The sequence below is a fragment of the Hakea prostrata genome, chromosome 1, assembly GCF_041222555.1.
Source record: "Hakea prostrata isolate BN-2017 chromosome 1, UWA_Hpros_2, whole genome shotgun sequence".
Taxonomy (NCBI): Eukaryota; Viridiplantae; Streptophyta; class Magnoliopsida; order Proteales; family Proteaceae; genus Hakea; species Hakea prostrata.
In genome coordinates, this window is record NC_142600.1 from 72,643,298 (window position 1) to 72,662,832 (window position 19,535).

General features: G+C 40.4%; 1 protein-coding gene across 1 annotated transcript in view; it reads right to left on the reverse strand.

Moving 5' to 3' along the window:
* LOC149029867 (exocyst complex component SEC10b-like) overlaps positions 1 to 19,535 on the reverse strand; it is a 28,695-nt gene that overhangs the window by 7,701 nt on the left and 1,459 nt on the right. Inside the window, exons 2-15 of the mRNA XM_089142205.1 lie at positions 16,151 to 16,252; positions 15,782 to 16,039; positions 15,627 to 15,701; positions 15,063 to 15,164; positions 14,727 to 14,777; positions 14,512 to 14,617; positions 12,614 to 12,733; positions 12,431 to 12,522; positions 11,559 to 11,727; positions 11,401 to 11,477; positions 11,180 to 11,278; positions 10,980 to 11,070; positions 1,223 to 1,308; positions 953 to 1,126 (exon numbers count right to left, since the gene is read on the reverse strand). Coding sequence (XP_088998331.1) covers positions 953 to 1,126; positions 1,223 to 1,308; positions 10,980 to 11,070; positions 11,180 to 11,278; positions 11,401 to 11,477; positions 11,559 to 11,727; positions 12,431 to 12,522; positions 12,614 to 12,733; positions 14,512 to 14,617; positions 14,727 to 14,777; positions 15,063 to 15,164; positions 15,627 to 15,701; positions 15,782 to 16,039; positions 16,151 to 16,252 — 1,602 coding nt within the window. The remainder of the gene's footprint in view (positions 1 to 952; positions 1,127 to 1,222; positions 1,309 to 10,979; positions 11,071 to 11,179; positions 11,279 to 11,400; positions 11,478 to 11,558; positions 11,728 to 12,430; positions 12,523 to 12,613; positions 12,734 to 14,511; positions 14,618 to 14,726; positions 14,778 to 15,062; positions 15,165 to 15,626; positions 15,702 to 15,781; positions 16,040 to 16,150; positions 16,253 to 19,535) is intronic.

Here is a 19,535-nt window from a genome sequence, read left to right on the forward strand (position 1 = left end):
GGCTATCATATTTTGTTGACTTGTTGCATTGTTGCATACGTAATCATTCTTCAAACAATTCATGTGTGCTGAATGCAATATGGATGTAGTTCTCGGAACCAGTTATGTGTTAGTATACTTGAATGACAACTTTCCAATGGTTTTTTTTAGCAAAATGCGCCTTCTATTGTATTTATTATGCTTTAAATAGATAGGAGGCAAGAAATTCGATGAAAAAAGGGTCAAAACTATGGCTGAAATGTTCCAACTTGGATGTCTTGGTTTTTGGCCAGGTTGAAACCGGCCTCAAAACCGAGATTCCGTTCCTTGGTTCTGAGTAGAACTCCTCTTCTAGTTCCTCAGTAGAGTTTTAAATTAAGAAGGAATTTTATTTCAAAATTCAAATCGAATTAGAGTTCTTAATTATCCTAATTAGTCTTTGTTTGTTGAATCCAACTAGGAAATCCTTCATGTAAGGATACAAATAAGCCATTCACAACGTAAGCAAGTCAAACTGGATTAATAAGATTTGCAGAAAGATTTGAAGGATATTTGGAATTGTGGGTTCCAAGGAGGAACTCCATGATTGAGATCTTGAAGTTTTCTGCAATTTATTTCATTCTTCTACTTCTGAGCCTGCAGCAACCTGGAGACAGCAACTACAGCAACTGTGAGTGAACCAGAGAGCCTCCAGGGTTTGGCCCTAGAGAGCCTGCTGGTTGTTAGAAAAGATCCTATCACTGGCCCTGTAATCCAGGATTACATAACTTCTGGTATCCATACGTACTTCTGGAAGCAAGATTAAAGTAATGAAATGTTCTAGAATGCACCAGAGGACATTGCAGATACATTTCAAACTGAACCAGTTTCACCAGAATAATTTGTTTCAGTAAGCAGTAAAAAACAACCAACCATAAATCAAACATATACACAAGGGATACTGGTGGAAAATGTGCTCCTGAAAAGCTTTTACCTCGGGGGAAAACAGAGTGCATCTAGAGATAGCCTCTTCATTCCAGCGTACAAACTCCGTCACTACAGTGACCAATATTTGCTGGTGGGAAGATGCTATTGCAGCTCCTTTTGAGCGTCCGATTGACCCAGTTGCCTTGATCTGCTGCAGGCTTTCAGCACGCAATTCTTCCACCTGCACAGCAATAGTTAAGGTTTGCATAAGTTAGAGTGAACCAGTCCATCAAGCTGAACTGGGCTTGCAAGATGTAGAAAGAATGATCGTGTAAACCTTAGCCTGATAGAGTTGTCTGAGGGAAGCTTGCTCGTGCTCAGAATATTCATCTTTGTGAGATAGAAACAGAGACTCTGCAAGGCCTGAATCAACATAGATATTTACTTTTAGACCTAAAAACAAGGATCCATTAGCTACAAATCCAGCAGAAAATAATTATCTAATCAAAGTGAAGTTTCCGTTAGCATGAATCAATTTAGAGACATGAATGAGGAACGTTGAATTATATATGCCTTGAATTCTTATACCTGGTTTGAATATTGACCCACTCCCACATATTTTGGTGGAGATCTGAATTGATATGGTAGTACAGGTCTTGAGCTGAAAAGATGGAATGACCCATTTACTTGTTGGAATATTATTTATTATTTATATCCCTCAATTTGCTCCGGCAAAGCATGATGAGATTTGGGGTTTTGGGAGAAAGCTTGTAATGCTGATTTTTGTTGTTCATGAGATGATCTCCATTGTAATTTCTGTTACATAGCGTAAACACCTTCATCTTCACCCGCTGGTTACCACTGCATTGGTCAGTGGACCATATTAAATCTTTGTGTCATCTTTGATCAGCTTTCTTTATGTCCATTATTTATTTGGTTCATGTTTTAACATAGAATCTGTTACATTTTTGCACAATTCACCACAAGGGTATACTTGTCATATCCCACAGTTAAGTTGTTTTGTTTTTACTCGAGTTTACTGCTAGAACATGATAGTTTACTTGTGTTTGCTTCTTTTTAATGTCTCTAACCTATTATATAATGACATAAGAGGCCTGCCAGGAGGGCTATCCCATTCCATTTCTCTAATCAGCAGTCTCTCCTTCCCTTCCTCCCCCCCCCCCCCCCCCGATTTTCTTCTCTTGACAAGGCTGAAAAAACAAGCCATTTAAAGTTTGAAAGAATAAAAACAGACAGTTCATTTATACTATTCTTGGAATTGGTCATCATCATGATATATATAATCTCACATTTGGCTAGAAAATATGATCTTATAAGTAATTAAAGTTCCATGAATTGAGAGAAATGTTCTTGATTAGAAGATTGAGTGGTAAAATGTTCTTATTTTTAAATGAGACTTTATGCATAAAGTGAAGCACAAAACAATTGTTCGAAAAAACCACAATCGTTTAAATCTTATTTATATTGGAGGAATGTTCTGGTCAAGTTTTATTTGGCGTGCACAAATGTCGTCAAAAGCACTGTGAATGGAAAAAGAAAGAAATAAATATCTTATCGCACTTGTGCCTTCTAGCAACGTTTTACCCTACTAACATTTATGGAAGCATCCTAAATAAGATTGATCATTGGAAGCATCACCTCAGCCATGCCCTCCGACGTCTCCCCCCCCCCCACCCTCTATCCCACCTTCTCCATCTGCTACCCTTTGCAACCATCCATCTACCACCACCCGTATCCCGAACTCTCAAGAAAATGCTACCCCCTGCATCCCTGAACCACCACCCAAAGCCTCGAACTGCTATTCACCCCCTCCCATCCTCCATTTCCATCTCTACCCACCAATGTCTGCAACCTATCGTTCATTCCTCCCTCTCCCTCCCCCGACTCCACCCCCTTGGCTCACTATCCCTCCGCTGCCACTGCTGATAGCATCAAGCTCTGGAATCTTTTTGTGCTTGGTCAATTTCTTGGCCCTCCCTCCCTTTGGCATTGTCAAACCTCACTGTCAAAGCAATGGCACGCTCAAGGCTCTTTGGAAACATACCTGATTGATGCCAATACCTTTGTCTTCAAATTTGCCTCTCCTTCTTGCAAAACCAAAGCTATTGAAGGACCTCCATGGTTTGATGGCAAACCTCCCATTTTTATCAAGTCTTGGGAACCTTCTAAGCCTCTCTGCAAGGTCAACTTCAACACTATTCTCCTGTGGATTAACCTCCCTAGACTCCCCTTGGACTTCTTGAATCAAGATTGCCTCAGTAGAATCGGTTCAGCCATCGGTTGCCCTCTCCGCTCTGATTTGAAAACCTTAAGATTGGAGTGTCTCTCGTATGCTAGGATGTGTTGAAATTTCTGCAGCCAAGCCCTTCCCCCCCCCTCTTATCATCACTGAAGATGACAATGGCCTGAGTAACTAAGTTATTGCTTACAATTGGATCCCTACGAGATGTGATGCTTGTGCTTCCTTTGGTCATGAAGAATCTTCCTACAATTATGGTCTCACTAAAATCAACTCTTCTCTTGGAATTTTGCCCAAGCCGATTGTAGTGAATCCTCGGCCTGGCAATGAAGTTCGTGCTCCTCTGCCTAATGAAGAAAAAATGGAAGAAGACTTTACTTGTTCTTCTCAAATCTCCTTGATCGACAAATTGGATAGAGTTTCGGTGCTTGTAGTTCCCGCTGCCTCCTCTCCAACAACCGCTCCAATGACAAAGACTTATTCGAGAAACAGGAAAAAGAGAGGGGGAAAAATCAGAACTCCTTTGGTCTGCTTCTCTAGTTTCTTTGACCTCTACAAACCCTGCTTCTCAAGGGAACGACGAATCTTTCTTTGAGACTGCTCTGCCCGAAGCTTCCAGCACTCACATCGAAGGCTCCGTTGACGAAGCTTCCACCTCCTGGTCATCGCAAAATTAGGCTTTCCCTAATCCTTTCCATCACGACAGCCTATGTGTTGCACTAAGTTTGCCTTCACCTCAACCTGCAATGGAAAAGCTCTCTCCTTCTTTACCATCTCAAGCCTCTCACTTGTCTTTGCTTTTCCTCTAGCCTGCGGCTCCTCTTTAGAAATCAGAACAGGTAAAGACTTTATCTCCCATTAAACCCTCTTCCCTGTCTATCGATGACAGTGGGGTGGGCCACCATCCCCCTTTTGATCTTTCCCCCATCTCATTATATCCTCCCTCAACCCAAGTTAACCCACTTGCCGTTGGGCCTCATCACTTAAGCCCATTAAACCCTCAATCAACCTTAACCAATATAAACCCATTAAACCCACCTATCTACCATGGCCCAACCCACCAACAACCCTGTAAGCCCAACAAAAAATACCAACCCAAACCACTCTCCTGGTTCCATTGACCCATCTCACTGCACCCCTCCTTGGCCCAGCGAAAAAGCCCCCTATCCCTACAATGTCCTCTGAACCAAACTTCCCCCACCTGTGCAACTACAGCCAGCCCCTTTGAGCCCCTTCTGGCAACCATGCCATTGTCCCATTTTATCCAAATTCTCCAAACTCCGACTCATCCATTGACCCTAACCTATTTGAAACCCCCTCTCCCCTTCATTCCCCATTGTGTGAGACTCCCTTGTTATCCCCGCCTGCTTGGCCCATTGTGTCCCCCTCTCTCTCTCTCTCTACATGCTGCCCACTAAACCTTTAGCAAACTTGATGCCCTCTCCCCCCCCCCCCCACAACAGCAGCCATGTCCACGTCCAATATTCTCATTTGGAATGTTAGGGGGTTAAATGCCCTCTCTAAGCAAGCTGATGTGAAATTTTCCATTCATGATTCCAAAGCTTCCTTTTGTGCACTCCTTGAAACCCATATTTACAATGATAATGCCCATTGGATTGCTAAGGCAATAGCCCCCTCTTGGTCTCTCCTCTCTGACTCCAATCTTGCCCCCAATGGCCGCATTTGGATCCTTTGGGATCCTTCCAAATTTCAGATCTCTCTCCTCTCCTCGTCCCCTCAATTCATGCATCTTCGTCTCATCCCTCCCTCCTCGCCCTCTCCCCTCTTTCCACCATCATCTATGGCTTTAATAAGCCTTCTGAGCGCTCTCTCCTTTGGGATGATTTTCGCTCTTTAGATCCCTCTCTTGAGGGATTCCCTTGGGGTATTGGTGGCGACTTTAATATTGTTCGATATTCGCATGAGAGGGTCGGTGGTAACCTTCTGGATCCAGTTGATGTGGAAGATTTTAATTCTTGCCTCGAGGATATGGGACTCTCTGATCTTCGATGGTCTGGTGACTCTAGTCATCTCCTCACTAGAACAGCACCGGAGGATTGGAGAAGCCCATATCAACTCCAAGCTAGATCACTTCCTTGTCAACAAGTCCTAGCTCACCATTTTTCCTACCACTCATGCCTATTACTCCCCTCCCAGTCTCTCAGACCACTCCCCCTACACCCTTCATGTTCTTGAACCCCCTCCTCTGGTCCCAAGCCCTTCAAATTCTTCGATATGTGGGCCTCCAAACCTTCTTTCCTCCCTATGATCATTGAGGCCTAGAATCAGCCAACCCATTGTGATTCTCTCCCCCTCATTGCCCTAGCTCGCAAGCTTAGAAATACCAAGCTTGCTCTTTGCTCCTAGAACTCGTTCAAATTCCGTAATATCTCCTCCTAAGTCTTTTCTTGCCGCTTTGACCTCTTTAGGATCCAGCTCCTCCTCTATGGGGATCCCTTGAACCCCTCTCTTGCTAAGGGAGAGCATGTTTTATCCCTAACCCTTTCCTCTCTCTCCTCCTAGGAGGAAAGTTTCCTACGGCAAAAAGCAAGAATCAAATGGCTCAATCTTGGAAACGCACACACTTTCTATTTACATCACTCCCTCAAAGGCCTCCTGAATTTCAACTCCATTCCTTGTCTCCTATCTAAAAGCAAGTCCTGGATCTCTGATCCCCCCAACATCAGGAATGAAGTTGTTTCTTTCTTTTCCAGTCTTCTCTCTCCGTCTTTCCTCCCTCCCCGGCCTTCCCTTTCTCCCTCTCTCCTCAACAAATTTGTTTCCTCTTTTAATCTAAAGTTCCTCTGCTCTATCCCTTCCCCCGAGGAGATCCTCTGTGCCATCTGCTCTCACAAAGTTAATCGTGCCCTTGGCCTTGACAATTTTAGTATGGGCTTCTTCTTATATACCTAGGACTTCATTATAGATGATCTTGTTTATACCATCCGGAGTTTTTTTATTAATCCTTCCCAACTCTCTTCAATCAACCAAATCTTCCTCTGTCTCATTCCCAAGAAGCCTAATGCTTCCTACCTTTCTGATTTCCGCCCCATCTTTCTTTGCAATCTCATTTACAAAATCCTTGCTAATCAGATCAAGAAGGTAATTACCTCGCTTGTGAGCTCAAACTAATCTGCCTTCATTTTGGGTCTAAGTATATCGGATAATATTTTCCTTTGTGAGGAAATTGTTCGAGGCTTTGATAGATCTTCCCACTCCCCGGTTGCTCTTCTGAAAGTGGACCTCCACAAAGCCTTCGATTCTATCCGTTGGGATTTCATTAATGAGAGTCCTCTCTGCAATGGGATTCCCTCTGGCCTTTGTCCATTGGACTAAGATTTGCATCTCCACCCCCCCCCCATTTCTCCATCATCGCTAGTGGCTCTCCTATAGGCTACTTCCCCTCTAGGGTGGGAATTCGCCAAGGATGCCCCCCTCTCCCCCTATCTGTTCTCCCTAGCCCTCAAGATCCTCTCCTGCATCCTCCAATCAAACACAGATCAGCTCCTCATCTCACCCATCCCCAAATGTAGATCCTCAAATCTCACCCATCTTGCCTTTGCGGATGATCTCATGATCTTCTCCAAAGCTGACCATCAATCTATCTCCACTATTCTTTCCCTCTCTCCACCTTTGAATCTCTCTTTGGTCTCCATGTCAATCTCAACAAATCCACCCTTTTTCTCTCTGGAGCTCGGATGTAACCTGCGCTTCTCTCCTGCAACTCTCAGGGTTTAGTCCAGGTTCCTTCCCTGTTACCTATCTTGGTCTTCCTCTCATCCCCAGTAGGCTCACCTGCCACCACTACTCCCTTATGCTTGATCACATTAGGAAAAAGGTTCAACTCTGGAAAGGAAAGCTTTTATCTTTTGCTAGGAGAGTGGTGCTCATTCAATCTGTCCTCCAATCCTCTTATATTTGTTGAAGTGGTATATTTTCCATCCCCAAATCCATTATTCTGTCCATGGAGTCCCTCTTCTGTTGCTTCCTTTGGAAAGGTCAAGAATCATCCAAAATCCTTCACCCCATCTCTTGGGTCGTTGTCTGCCGTCCCAAATTTGAGGGTGGCCTTGGTATCCGTCGCATTCTCGATGTTAACTTGGACTACCTCCTGAAACTCATTTGGAAGATTGCCTTCAAGCACGACTCTATTTGGGTTTTATGGGTCTACTCTTACATTCTCAAACAATATTCAATCTGGACTACTTCTTGCCCCTCTAATCCTTCTTGAATCTGAAGGAAGATCTTGCTCTTTTGTCCCCATGCTCTCTCTGCCATCTTTGTCCAAATCTCACTTGGATCCTCCACCCTTTTCTAGCTAGACCCCTAGCATTCGTTGGGCGTTCTCTACTCCCTTGGCCCCTGCACCGTCTATGAGACTCGTATTCCTAAAACCAGCACCCTTGACATCATCATCTCCGAGGGGATTGGTCCCCTCTCCCCCACCTCAGTCTCACACATGTTTGGAATGCTTTCCCCCTATCCTTAACATGTCCCGAGATACCACCATTTGGACCCCATTGCCCTCCAAATCCTTTATCACATCATCCACTTGGAACCTTCTCTGCTCCCCTCATCCCCTAGTCCCATTTGGTTTGGTTCAAAGGTCACATTCCCCATCATGCCCTCACCCTTTGGAGATCTCTCAACCATGCCATCCCTACCCAATCCTTCCTCATTAGCCGCCATATTCCCGCCAACCCTAGTTGCACACTTTGTTGGAGTGGTTCAGAGGACATTGACCACCTTTTCTTCACTTGCCCATTTTCCCGTCCCCTGTGGGATAGGGCCTTTGCATCCATTTGGCCCCACTCGAAACGCTCACATGAGTTCGTTCGTGATTAGACTTGGTTCTTGAGGACTTTCGCCTGTCACTCCATTTGAGATCACCCAAGCAAGCTAGTCTTTGGTGCCATCGTCCATCATGTTTGGTGGGAGCGCAACCTTAGAAGATGGACTTCCAAATCTCGATCCTTAGACCAGATTTGGAAAGCCATCTACTTTGATGTATCTTCTAGATTGCTATCCCTTCCCCATCCCCCTATTGCTGACAACTCCATAAATAGGTTAATTGTTAGTTTATGGGGTCTCAGCGGCCCTCTTATCTCTCCCTCTTGAGCTTTGTGCTCCCCCCCCCCCCCCGGCTCCTTTGTAATCTTCCCTCGTTGTGTTGCTTGTTGCTTTTAATATATTATTTATCCAAAAAAAAGATTAATGGAATTTTCAGATTCAGTTAAAAAAATAAAAAAGAAAGAAACTCAGTCCAGATTTTATTCTTGAACTAGGGGCTTGACCTTTTATCTTTTTGGGATTGGGATTAATTTTTTTAACCATTTCTATTGGATTTGAACCAGGATATCAGCTTATTTTTTAATAAAAATTGACGCATATCCAACACGATAGTACCATACTTGACAATTTTTCTTTGAAACCAACCCAGAATTGATAGATTATGCATATGGATGTTGGGCCCTCGTCACAGGTTTATGAAATCATGGGCCTACCTACAGGCCAAAAAGTTGAGTGTCTAGGCTATGTATGAAATAGTTTAAATGTGGTTTAGTTATATGCATTCTACCAAAATTAGAAGGGCAAAACAGTCTTCTCCTATGTGGTATTTCTGTTATAAATGTCCAAACCATGAGTCCACCAAGAGTGTTGGGTCTAATAAATTTTTTTCACTTCTATTTCTTTTAGGAGTTAAATCCCTATTTCTGTTACGAGCTTTAAGGCTGCTAAGGGGAGCCCATTTATACCTCCTTTAAAGAACAATAGGTACAATTCAGATTACATGATACTTCTTCTCCAGCCATGAGAGCTTTTATGTCTATTTGCTACCACAACTACTGGTTTACGTCAACTTTAATCCAAGAACGTCCAACAGTTGAGTATTCCCTAACGGTATAGGTGAAGCCAAGCCAAGATCTTTTGCTGCAGCTGAATTGACAGCATGGTTGTCAATGCAGCAAGGCGACCAAAGAGGTTGGGGTTCTGCCTAGGTGGCAATAAGGCAACCAAAGTGGTTGGGCCAAAAATTTTAAATACAACTATTTTTAAACTACTTTTCCATACAACTACTTTCTATAATAAGTTAAACAAACATTTAATAACCACATTCATCCAAAAAAATAGATCTCATTATTTCGATTTCCAAGTCATTGTCCAGTAAATGATTCATTGATTCTCCATGTTGAGTATGACCCATGCTTCACATCCTGTAGAGGTCCTATGTCACTTCAGGCCTTGGAGTTCCTTTGCAGTTTGGGCCTCGATTCCAAAATGACCAACTGTTGAATTTCTATATGGCTTTGTAGAATAAATTTTGATTTAAAAAATTAAAATTAAGAAATAAAAATTATGTATAAAAGTTCAACAAAACGTCTGCTTTAGAGTCTAGGCGGCCATAAGGTGCACAAGGCAACAAAGTGGTAAAAAAACAGTACGTCAATTAAGCAGTTCAAAACAAGGCAGTTGAAAAACCACCTTGCCGCCTAGGCGCACCTCAGCCGATGCTTTGACAACCCTGATTGACAGCCATCAAGACTTCATTATTATTAGATCCAAAGCTCTATAAGGCTCCCCATCCAGATATCTATCAGCCTATACAACCCATACCCCTTCCTTGTGATCTTTTTTTCTTCTTAAATTTCTTGAATTTTCAGAATTCCTAAGACACCCAATATTCAGTGTCAGACCTATACCAGTCTAACCATCAGATCTATCCCCAAATTTTAGGCACATCATCACCCTAGCCCTGGTAAGTAATCTTAGACACTAATTTGAACCCAATAAGACCAGCCAATTTCAATATGTAAATATTTTCATGAATTTTCATACTCCCTAGACCCCTCTAAAAACTCCATATCTTTCAATTTAGCCAACCAAACTGGACCAAACTTGAAGGATCATACCCCTATATCATTACCTAAATTGCGCTCCAAGTTCCAACCATTTTGACAAGCCAAACCCCAGTTCTTGTAAATTTAGATTTGAAAACCGAGGTCAAGATTCTTCATAACTTGAAATTTAACCATTGAAATTGCATAAAACTTGGTGAGCATCTCCCGTGCAGAAAGATCTAGATTCAATTCTAAGTCCATTACCCCCCCCCCCCCCCACATCACCCCCAGAAGAAGAAGGGGGGGGGGGATAACCCCACATTTCCCTACAGTTATCTTGGAACTCTTGTAGCCTAACCTAACCATCCCATATGAGATCATTAAGCCATTACACATTAAGCATAACCGTCCTCAGCAGCAAATTCATCCCATCATAGTCCAAACCATAAAACCCTACCTCTAAGGCCATAACCAACCAACCCAGACCTAACCTATTTGTCCCATAAGTTGCTTCTGATCAAGATCCTGGAAAAGCTATGTCTTAGTTGATCAACTATCAGTCTAGGACTACGTCAAATATCCTAGACAAATGAAATAAAAAAAATACAGAGATATTTGCCTTCTTTTGCTTGTCTTTATGACATCACAATGTGTTTAACAGAGGACTGCTGATAGAGCAATTCAGTTATTTGCACTAACCAGCATTCACTCAGCACTCAGCAGTCTTGGCTGCTCTATTTCTCATTCTTCTTATTGATTATTCCAGCTCTGTAACTGTAACTATATCTATCAGTTCCAAAGATGAAGGTTTAATCCCACTTCAAATATAAAAGAAATTTCTTCACACTCAATTAGTAAACAGAAATTGAACATAACTTTTTTTGGCCAACAACCATCCAGATGTTTTTGCATCCACTGTGGACTGGTAAATTAGCATAATTTAGCATCACAAACTAGTTCTATTAGAAATGCAAACAAAAAAAGAAAAGCATTACCTTCAACATCCAAGTCACCACAGCCAACAGCTCGCAAGTCTCTTGCAAGTTCTTGTGTCTTCCCATAAGCCACTGCTAGCATTCTAAGATACTGTTGAGAAGGGAAAATATATGAAGGGAACTTCAAAGTGCACCAGCCTTGGGGACGACCCACCAAAACTTTATCATGGTAGGTAAAGAGCACCATTAATCAAACTCACCAGTAGAAGTCCACCTCGTTCTACCGGAGGTAAATTAACTAACAATGGCTTCACTAATAGCTTGTCCAGAAGGGCTGTAACTCGCTGTTCCAAAACTCTCTGTACTCAATCACAAAATAATTGCAAAAGGTAAATAGCTGACAAAACCCTTGAATTTGAACTTCCACAGGATGTGGTGAAAGTAAAAATGCCCACAACCAAAAGGAATCCATCCTTAATACCTGCACCAGGATAGACATGACATCATTCGGTGAAGGGAAAACAGCCATTACAGTGGCAGCCTCTTGTCGCACAGTATCTGGTAACCGAGCAAACCAGATTTATCAATTCCATTGGAGATCTAACTTACTGGCAAAAGATGAAGGAAGATCAACTGAACCTGTGATTTGTTTGTACAATGAAGAAAGCCCACGAGCAACATTGTTAGGGCTAGCTTGTGAACCCTGATCTCCAAGAACCAACATAGTGTCTGCATTCATTACTTCCACATCAATAAACATTGGGCGAGTTGCAACATAGTGTTGCATGGCACTTGTACCCCGATTGAACTGCATTGTCCAGAAAACAGGGAGGAAAGGGAAGAGTTGATAATGGATACATGATAAATATATAACTCTTTCTATCGTCCTTCAAAACAGAGTCGCATAAATTGAACTTCACAATAGCATAAATACCTTAACAAGTGACTGTGTGACATAACAGTAATGCAAATTGCTCAAAAAGGACAACATATCAGGATAATGTTACGGAATCAGAAGTAGAAGTGAAGTGTAGATCCTTCTGCCTTGTCATCTAATCAACTTGTACAATTAAAATTGGAGGAGATCCTATAGACATTTCTAGGACCAGGCATGCTGAGTTGCCAAGGAGAATGGAGACAGGAATGGACTATAAATAAATAAATACATCCATAGGTGCAACAAGAATGTTGTGAATCTTGTGCAAGACAAGAAAGATCCTATAGAGATAAGGTGACGCCAATTGACTTGGTTTGTTTGTGTAACAGAAGTGATTCCCAAGCAAAAACTAAAGAGAGAAAAAAGAACGGTAGATGCTGAGTGATAACATGTTTCTATTGATGGTTATTGATACCAAAACCAGAAGGAAAAAATCCAAAATCAAATAAATAAATAAAAGAAAGAAAAAGGAGTGGAGTCTTCAGAGTTACTATTAAGAAGAATACTTTAAATCTCAAACCCCTTCCCAGAATAGTAAAATGTACAATGGGCTCCAAAAGCCCTCATAAATAACCTGCGACAAAATTTTAGCACATTCTGCCATTGTTGATAGCTCCCTCCTCTGTGACGCTGCATCAAATCGAGCCAACAATCTATTTTCCAACTCTGAGAAAGAAAAGAGACAAAAGGCAGCATGAAAGATGAGTCTTGCAAAAGAAAGTATAAAAAAGCAACAACTGATAACTGATTGGCGCACCATTGCAGTAGTCCTGAAGATTTGCAACTGCAACTTCTAAGCCCCTGCTTGCGGTTGCATTTCCAACTAATGATGGTACAGCCATGCCCTGTCTCCCAATATCTTCTTCAGCAAATGACCCTAAGATGAAATGCTACAGTATTTACATTTGCACCTCTTAACCATTTGAAAAGAGAAAAAAAGAGAGAAACATCTGAGGGAGGTACCATGCTGTATATGGATGATAACAGTTTCGCGATTTCAGCTGTTTTATGGACAGTCTTTTTTATATAAATTGTTATTTCCATTACTTAGCTCAAGCTTTTGGGGTGATTTGTTTGAGCATGGTATCAAAGCCAAGAGGATGGGTGTTTGACCCCTGGCAAGTATGAGAGCTTTCAGGTGCGTTCTCTGCATTTATACCCCTACAACTAGTACTGTTAGCCAAATGTGATGTTGTTAGGACGGCAAAGACAACTGAAAAGGATTTTCATAGAAAAAATCAATAAAAGGTTGAGACCTTTTTTTGGTTTTTGTATTGTTTTAACTGTTTTTAAACAGAAAAAAGCTGTATAAATTGTACCCAACACTAAACAGAAACTATACCAAAGACTGCCTTACTAAATAGGGCTGTAGGCAAGCAACAATAACACCCCAAGAAGAAGAATCAACTTAGTGAAGTATAGAGTACAGTGTTACTCATAGATGGTCATTGAAACATCAAAAAAACAGAGCATCTGCAAGTCTGTTTTGGAGACGCAGCAGTCACTAATCAGACCAGCTAAATGCTCCAGAACTTGAATGTAGTGTTCCATTAATTGCGTAAAAACAATCCTCAAAGAAACATCATCATCAGCAGGTGGGAAGCATGTAATCAGCAGGCATCTCGAATTGAAGAAACAGAATAAGAGCAACAGCCACTGTATATTGCAGATCAGATAAATTTATAATTCATCAAGGACAAAGGACATCACAGCGAACCACAGTAGCCAATAGACAGATCTCGAACTGAAGAAGATGAATCGATAGGGGAATAGCAATCACAGCAATCTCAAACTGAAACAGAAAATGGCAAAAAACAATGCCATGTCCTCTTGAGTCTTCTGTAGCATTAGTAATCAAGCAAATTACTTCATATAATATGCGAAAAAAGTATCTCAATCATATGGCTAAGGCAGCGATAGATGGCTATACCCCAGGTAGAAAGAATAAATTTAAAAAACTAAGCAGACGAGAAGAATTCTGGGTTTCCCAAGCTGGTTACAAAGGCTCTGAATTCAGGACCCTGTAACCAGCCTGAGGACTGAGAGAGGACAAGGAATTGGAGAAGAAGAAGAAAGTCTACAGCAAGACAAAGAAGGCAGCCTGCAATTAGGTTATTTTTTCCTAATTGCAGGTACGTCTTTATATAGATTTAAATTCAATTCAATTAAAAGATCAATTCTGCTCCTGACTAATAAATGGCAGAAATAAAAAAATATACGCAAAATAACATAAGGAGTAAACCCATAATTGCTGCTAGAAACTTGACAGGATGCAAATTGACCCACCTGTTTTCAAATTAGATAAAATGCTCTCAGGCCAAGGCACGTACCTCTCTTATGGGATTACTACAATTACAAATTCCTGAATCTCACTCACCTCCAAACAGTCAACACCTAACATGTTAACTAGCCTAAGGCCCAGAGGATTGGCTATAGGTCACAGCCTTAGTTGAATAATAAGCTGTCAACCTCACCCTTGCATGTTTCAGTTTTTGCTTTTTCTCTTAATTTATGCTTAGAATTATAAATAGTCAATGTTCAATATGAACTACTTTATCTTTAACAAGAAGAAAGTATCTATCGATCTTGCAATATTGATTAATCGTGGTAGTGAATATAAATTCTACTGTGTAAAAAAAAATTAAATTAGCTTACGCAATTTCTGTGCTACTGCAGCAGCCTCAGCAACACGACTATCATCAGAAAATAGAGGTGGAAGTTTCATTAGGTCACCCGGGCCTCTATTGAACTCCATTAAGTACTGCAGCGATCACATTAACAGGATAGTGTTAAAGAATTAACCAATAAAAGGATAGTATAAGCTGCTAAATCGCTAGGACAGGATATAGCCACAAATATAATAAAATCACCTTTATAAGCTCTATCGTTTGACTAGCAGTCTCCCTCTGAGAATCTGCACTCTGACAAGCAATAATGGTATTTCTTAGAAATCAGATGCTACAATATCTGACTGAAGTAGACAGAAAATCAGAAACCACATCATTTTATCCTCGACAACAGAGTGAGGACTGGTCTGAAAAACAGTCTTTGCGCAAAGTGAGGGTACGGCTGCATACATGATGACCCTCCCCAGAACCTGCGCAGTGGGACCTTGTGTATTGAGTAAACCCTTGGACTTCGTGAGTGAGGAATAGGTCAGAAAAGTCAAGTCATTATGAATTGCTGGCTACAGTCGTGCACTTTACCTGCAGATGGTCTCCAATTTTAGCAGCAGTCCGTCCCACGCTAGATATACGTGCATCCAGCCGGGCAAAGCTTTCAAATAGACCATCTAGACCTTTCTCCAGCTGATACCAATGAGACAAAATTGAATAAATAGAGTTCTTACTATGTATCAAAATGAACATCAGATTCCGGAAGGCCAGATGCATATTTTGACAAGCCTCCATGAATATAGACTGTCAAAATTAAACATAATCGACCACAGAATCATCTTAGAATGCCAAAAAGAATAGACTTATGAATCCAACAAAGGTAACAAAGAAGAGAGAATTCTCTCATTTCAGTAAGTCCTCCACAGATAACCATGCTTTGACGGTGAATGGTGAAAGGCCATAAGCATGAAGTTTGACCAAGGTTGAACAGTTTTTTATGTCACAATGGACTGTAACAAATTGCATATGCAAACTTCAAGCTTCTTTGGTGGGCATGGAAGCCCCTCGTATTTTCTGATTAAGCCATGCTCTTGCAGTCTAAGTGATACACAGACAATGACAAATGATCCAGTTTTGATGTCCTCATACACTAACCTCACTGAGTGTCTTGCGATGCTTGGAGTCTTGAACAGAAAGCTCCCTCTTCAGATTATACAGTTTTACATCCACCTGCAAGCAAAAAGAAATAAAGACATGACTTCAGCATAAAACATACATCCAGTCCATCAGCTTCAATCACAAGGATATACCTGCTGTTGGAGATCAACCAACTCCTTGCAAGAATCCTTGAAAAGAGATAAAAGAGCATCAACTTCTGGAAATAACGGAGTCAAAGCAACCTCTACTGACTTTGCCACATCAGACGGAACTCGCATGTGCCCATTAGGTAAAGCATCATTACCACCTAGGCTGCCATGGCCATCTGAAGAATCCGTTTCTTCTTCTTGGAATGGACAGAGGAGTTTATTTACCAAGTTTCCAAATAATGCGTCAAAAGAGAAGTCACCCTATAAAACAGAGTAATACTCCACTTAGAAAATGTTAAACATCAATAACTTGCAGTACTGAAGTGTCAATTCAAATGTTTTGCTCTCAAAGCTGAAGTTTCAAATTTTTACCTTAAAGTCATCTATGTCCAATATAACTGGAGGTGAGCCAACAGAAGAAGATTTTGCAACCCTATCTTTCTTTGTTCCACTTCCATCTCTAGCCTCTTTCATCTAAATAAGAGAGACAAAAAGTTAACAGTTACTAATACAAACAACTGAAAACAAGCATATCAGAATGTCTGAAAAGCCATCGAAGTATTAATTAATCAACTTAAATAATCAAACTAAAAGGTCTCAGAGACACAGTGTCCGGTGGAAACACAGCAGTTTTTCATTCACGTGTTTACTGGAAAAGTAAATCAGATAACTGACGCAGATATATTATCAAAGGTGGCTTAATTTAATGAAGATAAGCTTATTTGTGGGTCATGCCTTTAGTCCAATATGTTTCCAATGTAAATATACCACTTTAATGGACCAAAACTATCCGTAACAAGCTTGCATATGAGATTAGTTAGTTAAGTTTATTTTAAAATTGTTTTGGATTATTTCAATCAAACCAATTCTTGCAGTTTAATTTACATTGCATGTAATTGTTGTTAAGTGTTTTAAGAGATTCAGATTCTTAAGTCGATCCATGTTTTGAGTTTATTTCCTTTATTGTTTCACTTCTCTAATTAGTTTACATTGCCAAATTGGTCAGCGACTGGGTTAGGATTTTTGTGTTTTAGTGTTTTAAGTATATTTTTGAGTTTTATATATTAGGTTGTCAGCGGAAATGTTAAATACAAGTTTGATAAATAAAGTCACTGCTATTGCTTCTCTCATCTCTATTGAAGATTCCCTTGTGTTCAATCACTATAAGTTGGTGTTTGATTTGATTGAAGCAACTTGTGGTGTAAAGCCCGGGTGTTATATTCTGTGTTCTTTTTCTTCTTTCTTTTCATTCCATCATCTTCTTGAATCATTAACAAATAACTTTACTTTCTCATTTCTGCAAGCAGAACCTTCAATTCTAGACTTGCACGAAATCTTTTTTGAATTTCTAATAAGTTTAACAAACCAGCTATCTGATTTGGTCAAAACTTCAACCAAATCTAAAGAACTACTTGAAAGCTTTTTTGAGTTTTAATTAATTATGACCAGCCATACAATGAAATTATGGGAGAGAGCAATTGAAACCCATTTGAAACACTTAACCTCAATTACGGAGAACAAATTTGGGTTTATGCTAGGAAGATCTACGACAGATGCTATTTACCTAATTAGGAGACTTATGGAAAGGATAGAGTGTAGGAAAGACTTTTATATGATATATATTGACCTAGAAAAAGCTTATGATAGAGTTCCTAAAGTGTTAATTTGGCAAGTACTAGAGAAAAGAAGGGTCACGAGAAAATATGAGGACATATTTAAGGATATATATGATGGTTCAATGACAAGTGTAAGAATAATACAGGGGACAAAGTAATGAATTTTCAATTACAGTTGGGTTATATCTACTTGCACTTATAATGGATGAATTAACCAAAGACATTCAAGATAAGATTCCTTGGTGTATGTTTTTTGTTGATAATATTGTGTTGATAAATGAGACTCAAGTAGGGATTAATATCAAGTTAGAATCATAGAGAGCAACTTTAGAATCAAGAGGCTTTAAACTAAGTAGAACAAAGATAAAATATCTAGTTTGTAACTTTAGTCATGATCAAATAGACAATAAGGTGGTAAAACTTTACAATAAAGAGATTCTTCAAAATGATTGTTTTAGGTGCCTTGGTTCAATTATAAATAAAAGAGGTGATATAGAAGATGAAGTTTCCCAAAGAATCAAAATAGGGTGGATGAAGTATAGAGGTGCATCTGGGGTCTTATGTGATCGACGTATTCTATTAAAGCTTAAAGAAAAATTTTATAGGACCGTCGTTCAACCAACTATGATGTGCAACGCAAAGTGATGGGCTGTTAAAAAAAATCATATAGATAAACTCAATGTAGCTAAAATAAGGATGCTAAGATGGATGAGTGGCAAAACTAGGAAGGATAAGATAAGGAATGATCATCTTAGAGCTGGTCTGCGAGTTGCTCCCATAAGTGATAAGCTACCAAAAAACCGTTTGAGGTGGCAAGGCCATATTCAATGGAGACCTATAAATGTCCCTATATAGAGAAGTGATATAATCCTAAATCCTAATTAAAGGAACTAGAAGAACTAGGGGAAAACCTAAGATCATGGTTGTCAAGGCGGCAAGGTGACCAAAGCGATTGGGGCTTCGCCTACACGATTAGGTGACAAAGTGGCACTTAGGCAGCAATAAGACAACCAAAAAGGTTGGGTCAAAAAATTTCAAATACAACTAATTCCTGTAATAAGCTAAACAAATATTCAATAGTCACATTCATCCAAAAAAAAAAAATTCAAGAATCATAATTATGAAAATTTATTCAAAAAAAGAACACAAACATAAGTTCAGTTCATCTCATCAAATAATGGTTGTCAAAGCGTCCGCCTACGCATTTACTGATTCATTGATTCTTGATGTTGAGTATGGCTTATGCTTCACATTCTGTTGCTAGCGGAGGTGTGGGAGCAGCGCCCCCGAAGCAAAACATAGGTTCTATGTCACTTTGGGCCTTGATGTTCCTTTGCAGATTAGGCGTCACTTAAGCGGTTGAACAACCGCTTTGCCGCCTAGGCGGGTGCTTTGACAACCATGCCTAAGATAACCATAAGAGAAGTGGTGAGAAAGGATATGCATAGCTTAGGCCTTGAATCTAGCATGGCCTCAAAGAGAATTGATTGGAGGGCAAGAATCCATGCAGCCAACCCCATTTAGTTGGGACAAGGCTTATTGTGGTGGTTGTTGTAATTAATTCTGAGCAGTCCATTGGCTGCTATTGTTAAATCTACATTGGACTTTTCCTAGTTAAAACCATATTTTGGAAATCAATTCTTGTTCCGATTGTTTATAGGTTACTGTCATGTTGAAACTCTACCGCACACACTATCAACTTCTGAACCCTAATTATAGTAGCTAAATTACTATCTACCCCAGTCATGGACATACTGCTACTAGGAAGCACCAATAATGCCTGATCTAACTTTTTTTTTTTGGATGAATAAATAAATATACAAAGGAACAAACACCGAACTACAAGAAAGATCCAAACTGGAAAGGATCGAAGAGAATGATGGAATTGGGAGTTGAGCCCTTAGGAAACAACAATGAGCTTGTTCCTTGGGGAATCAACAACCGGAGGATGGGGAATACAAGTAAGCCTAGTAGATACATCAAAGTAAATCGCATTCCAAATCGAGTCGCGAGAGCGGAATTTGGAAGTCCAAGGCCTGAGATTGCACTCCCACCAAAGATGGTAGACCATAGCACCAAAGACAAGCTTACCAATCCGGTCACAAATAGAGGGACCTCAAAAGTTTTAATATCCAAGAACA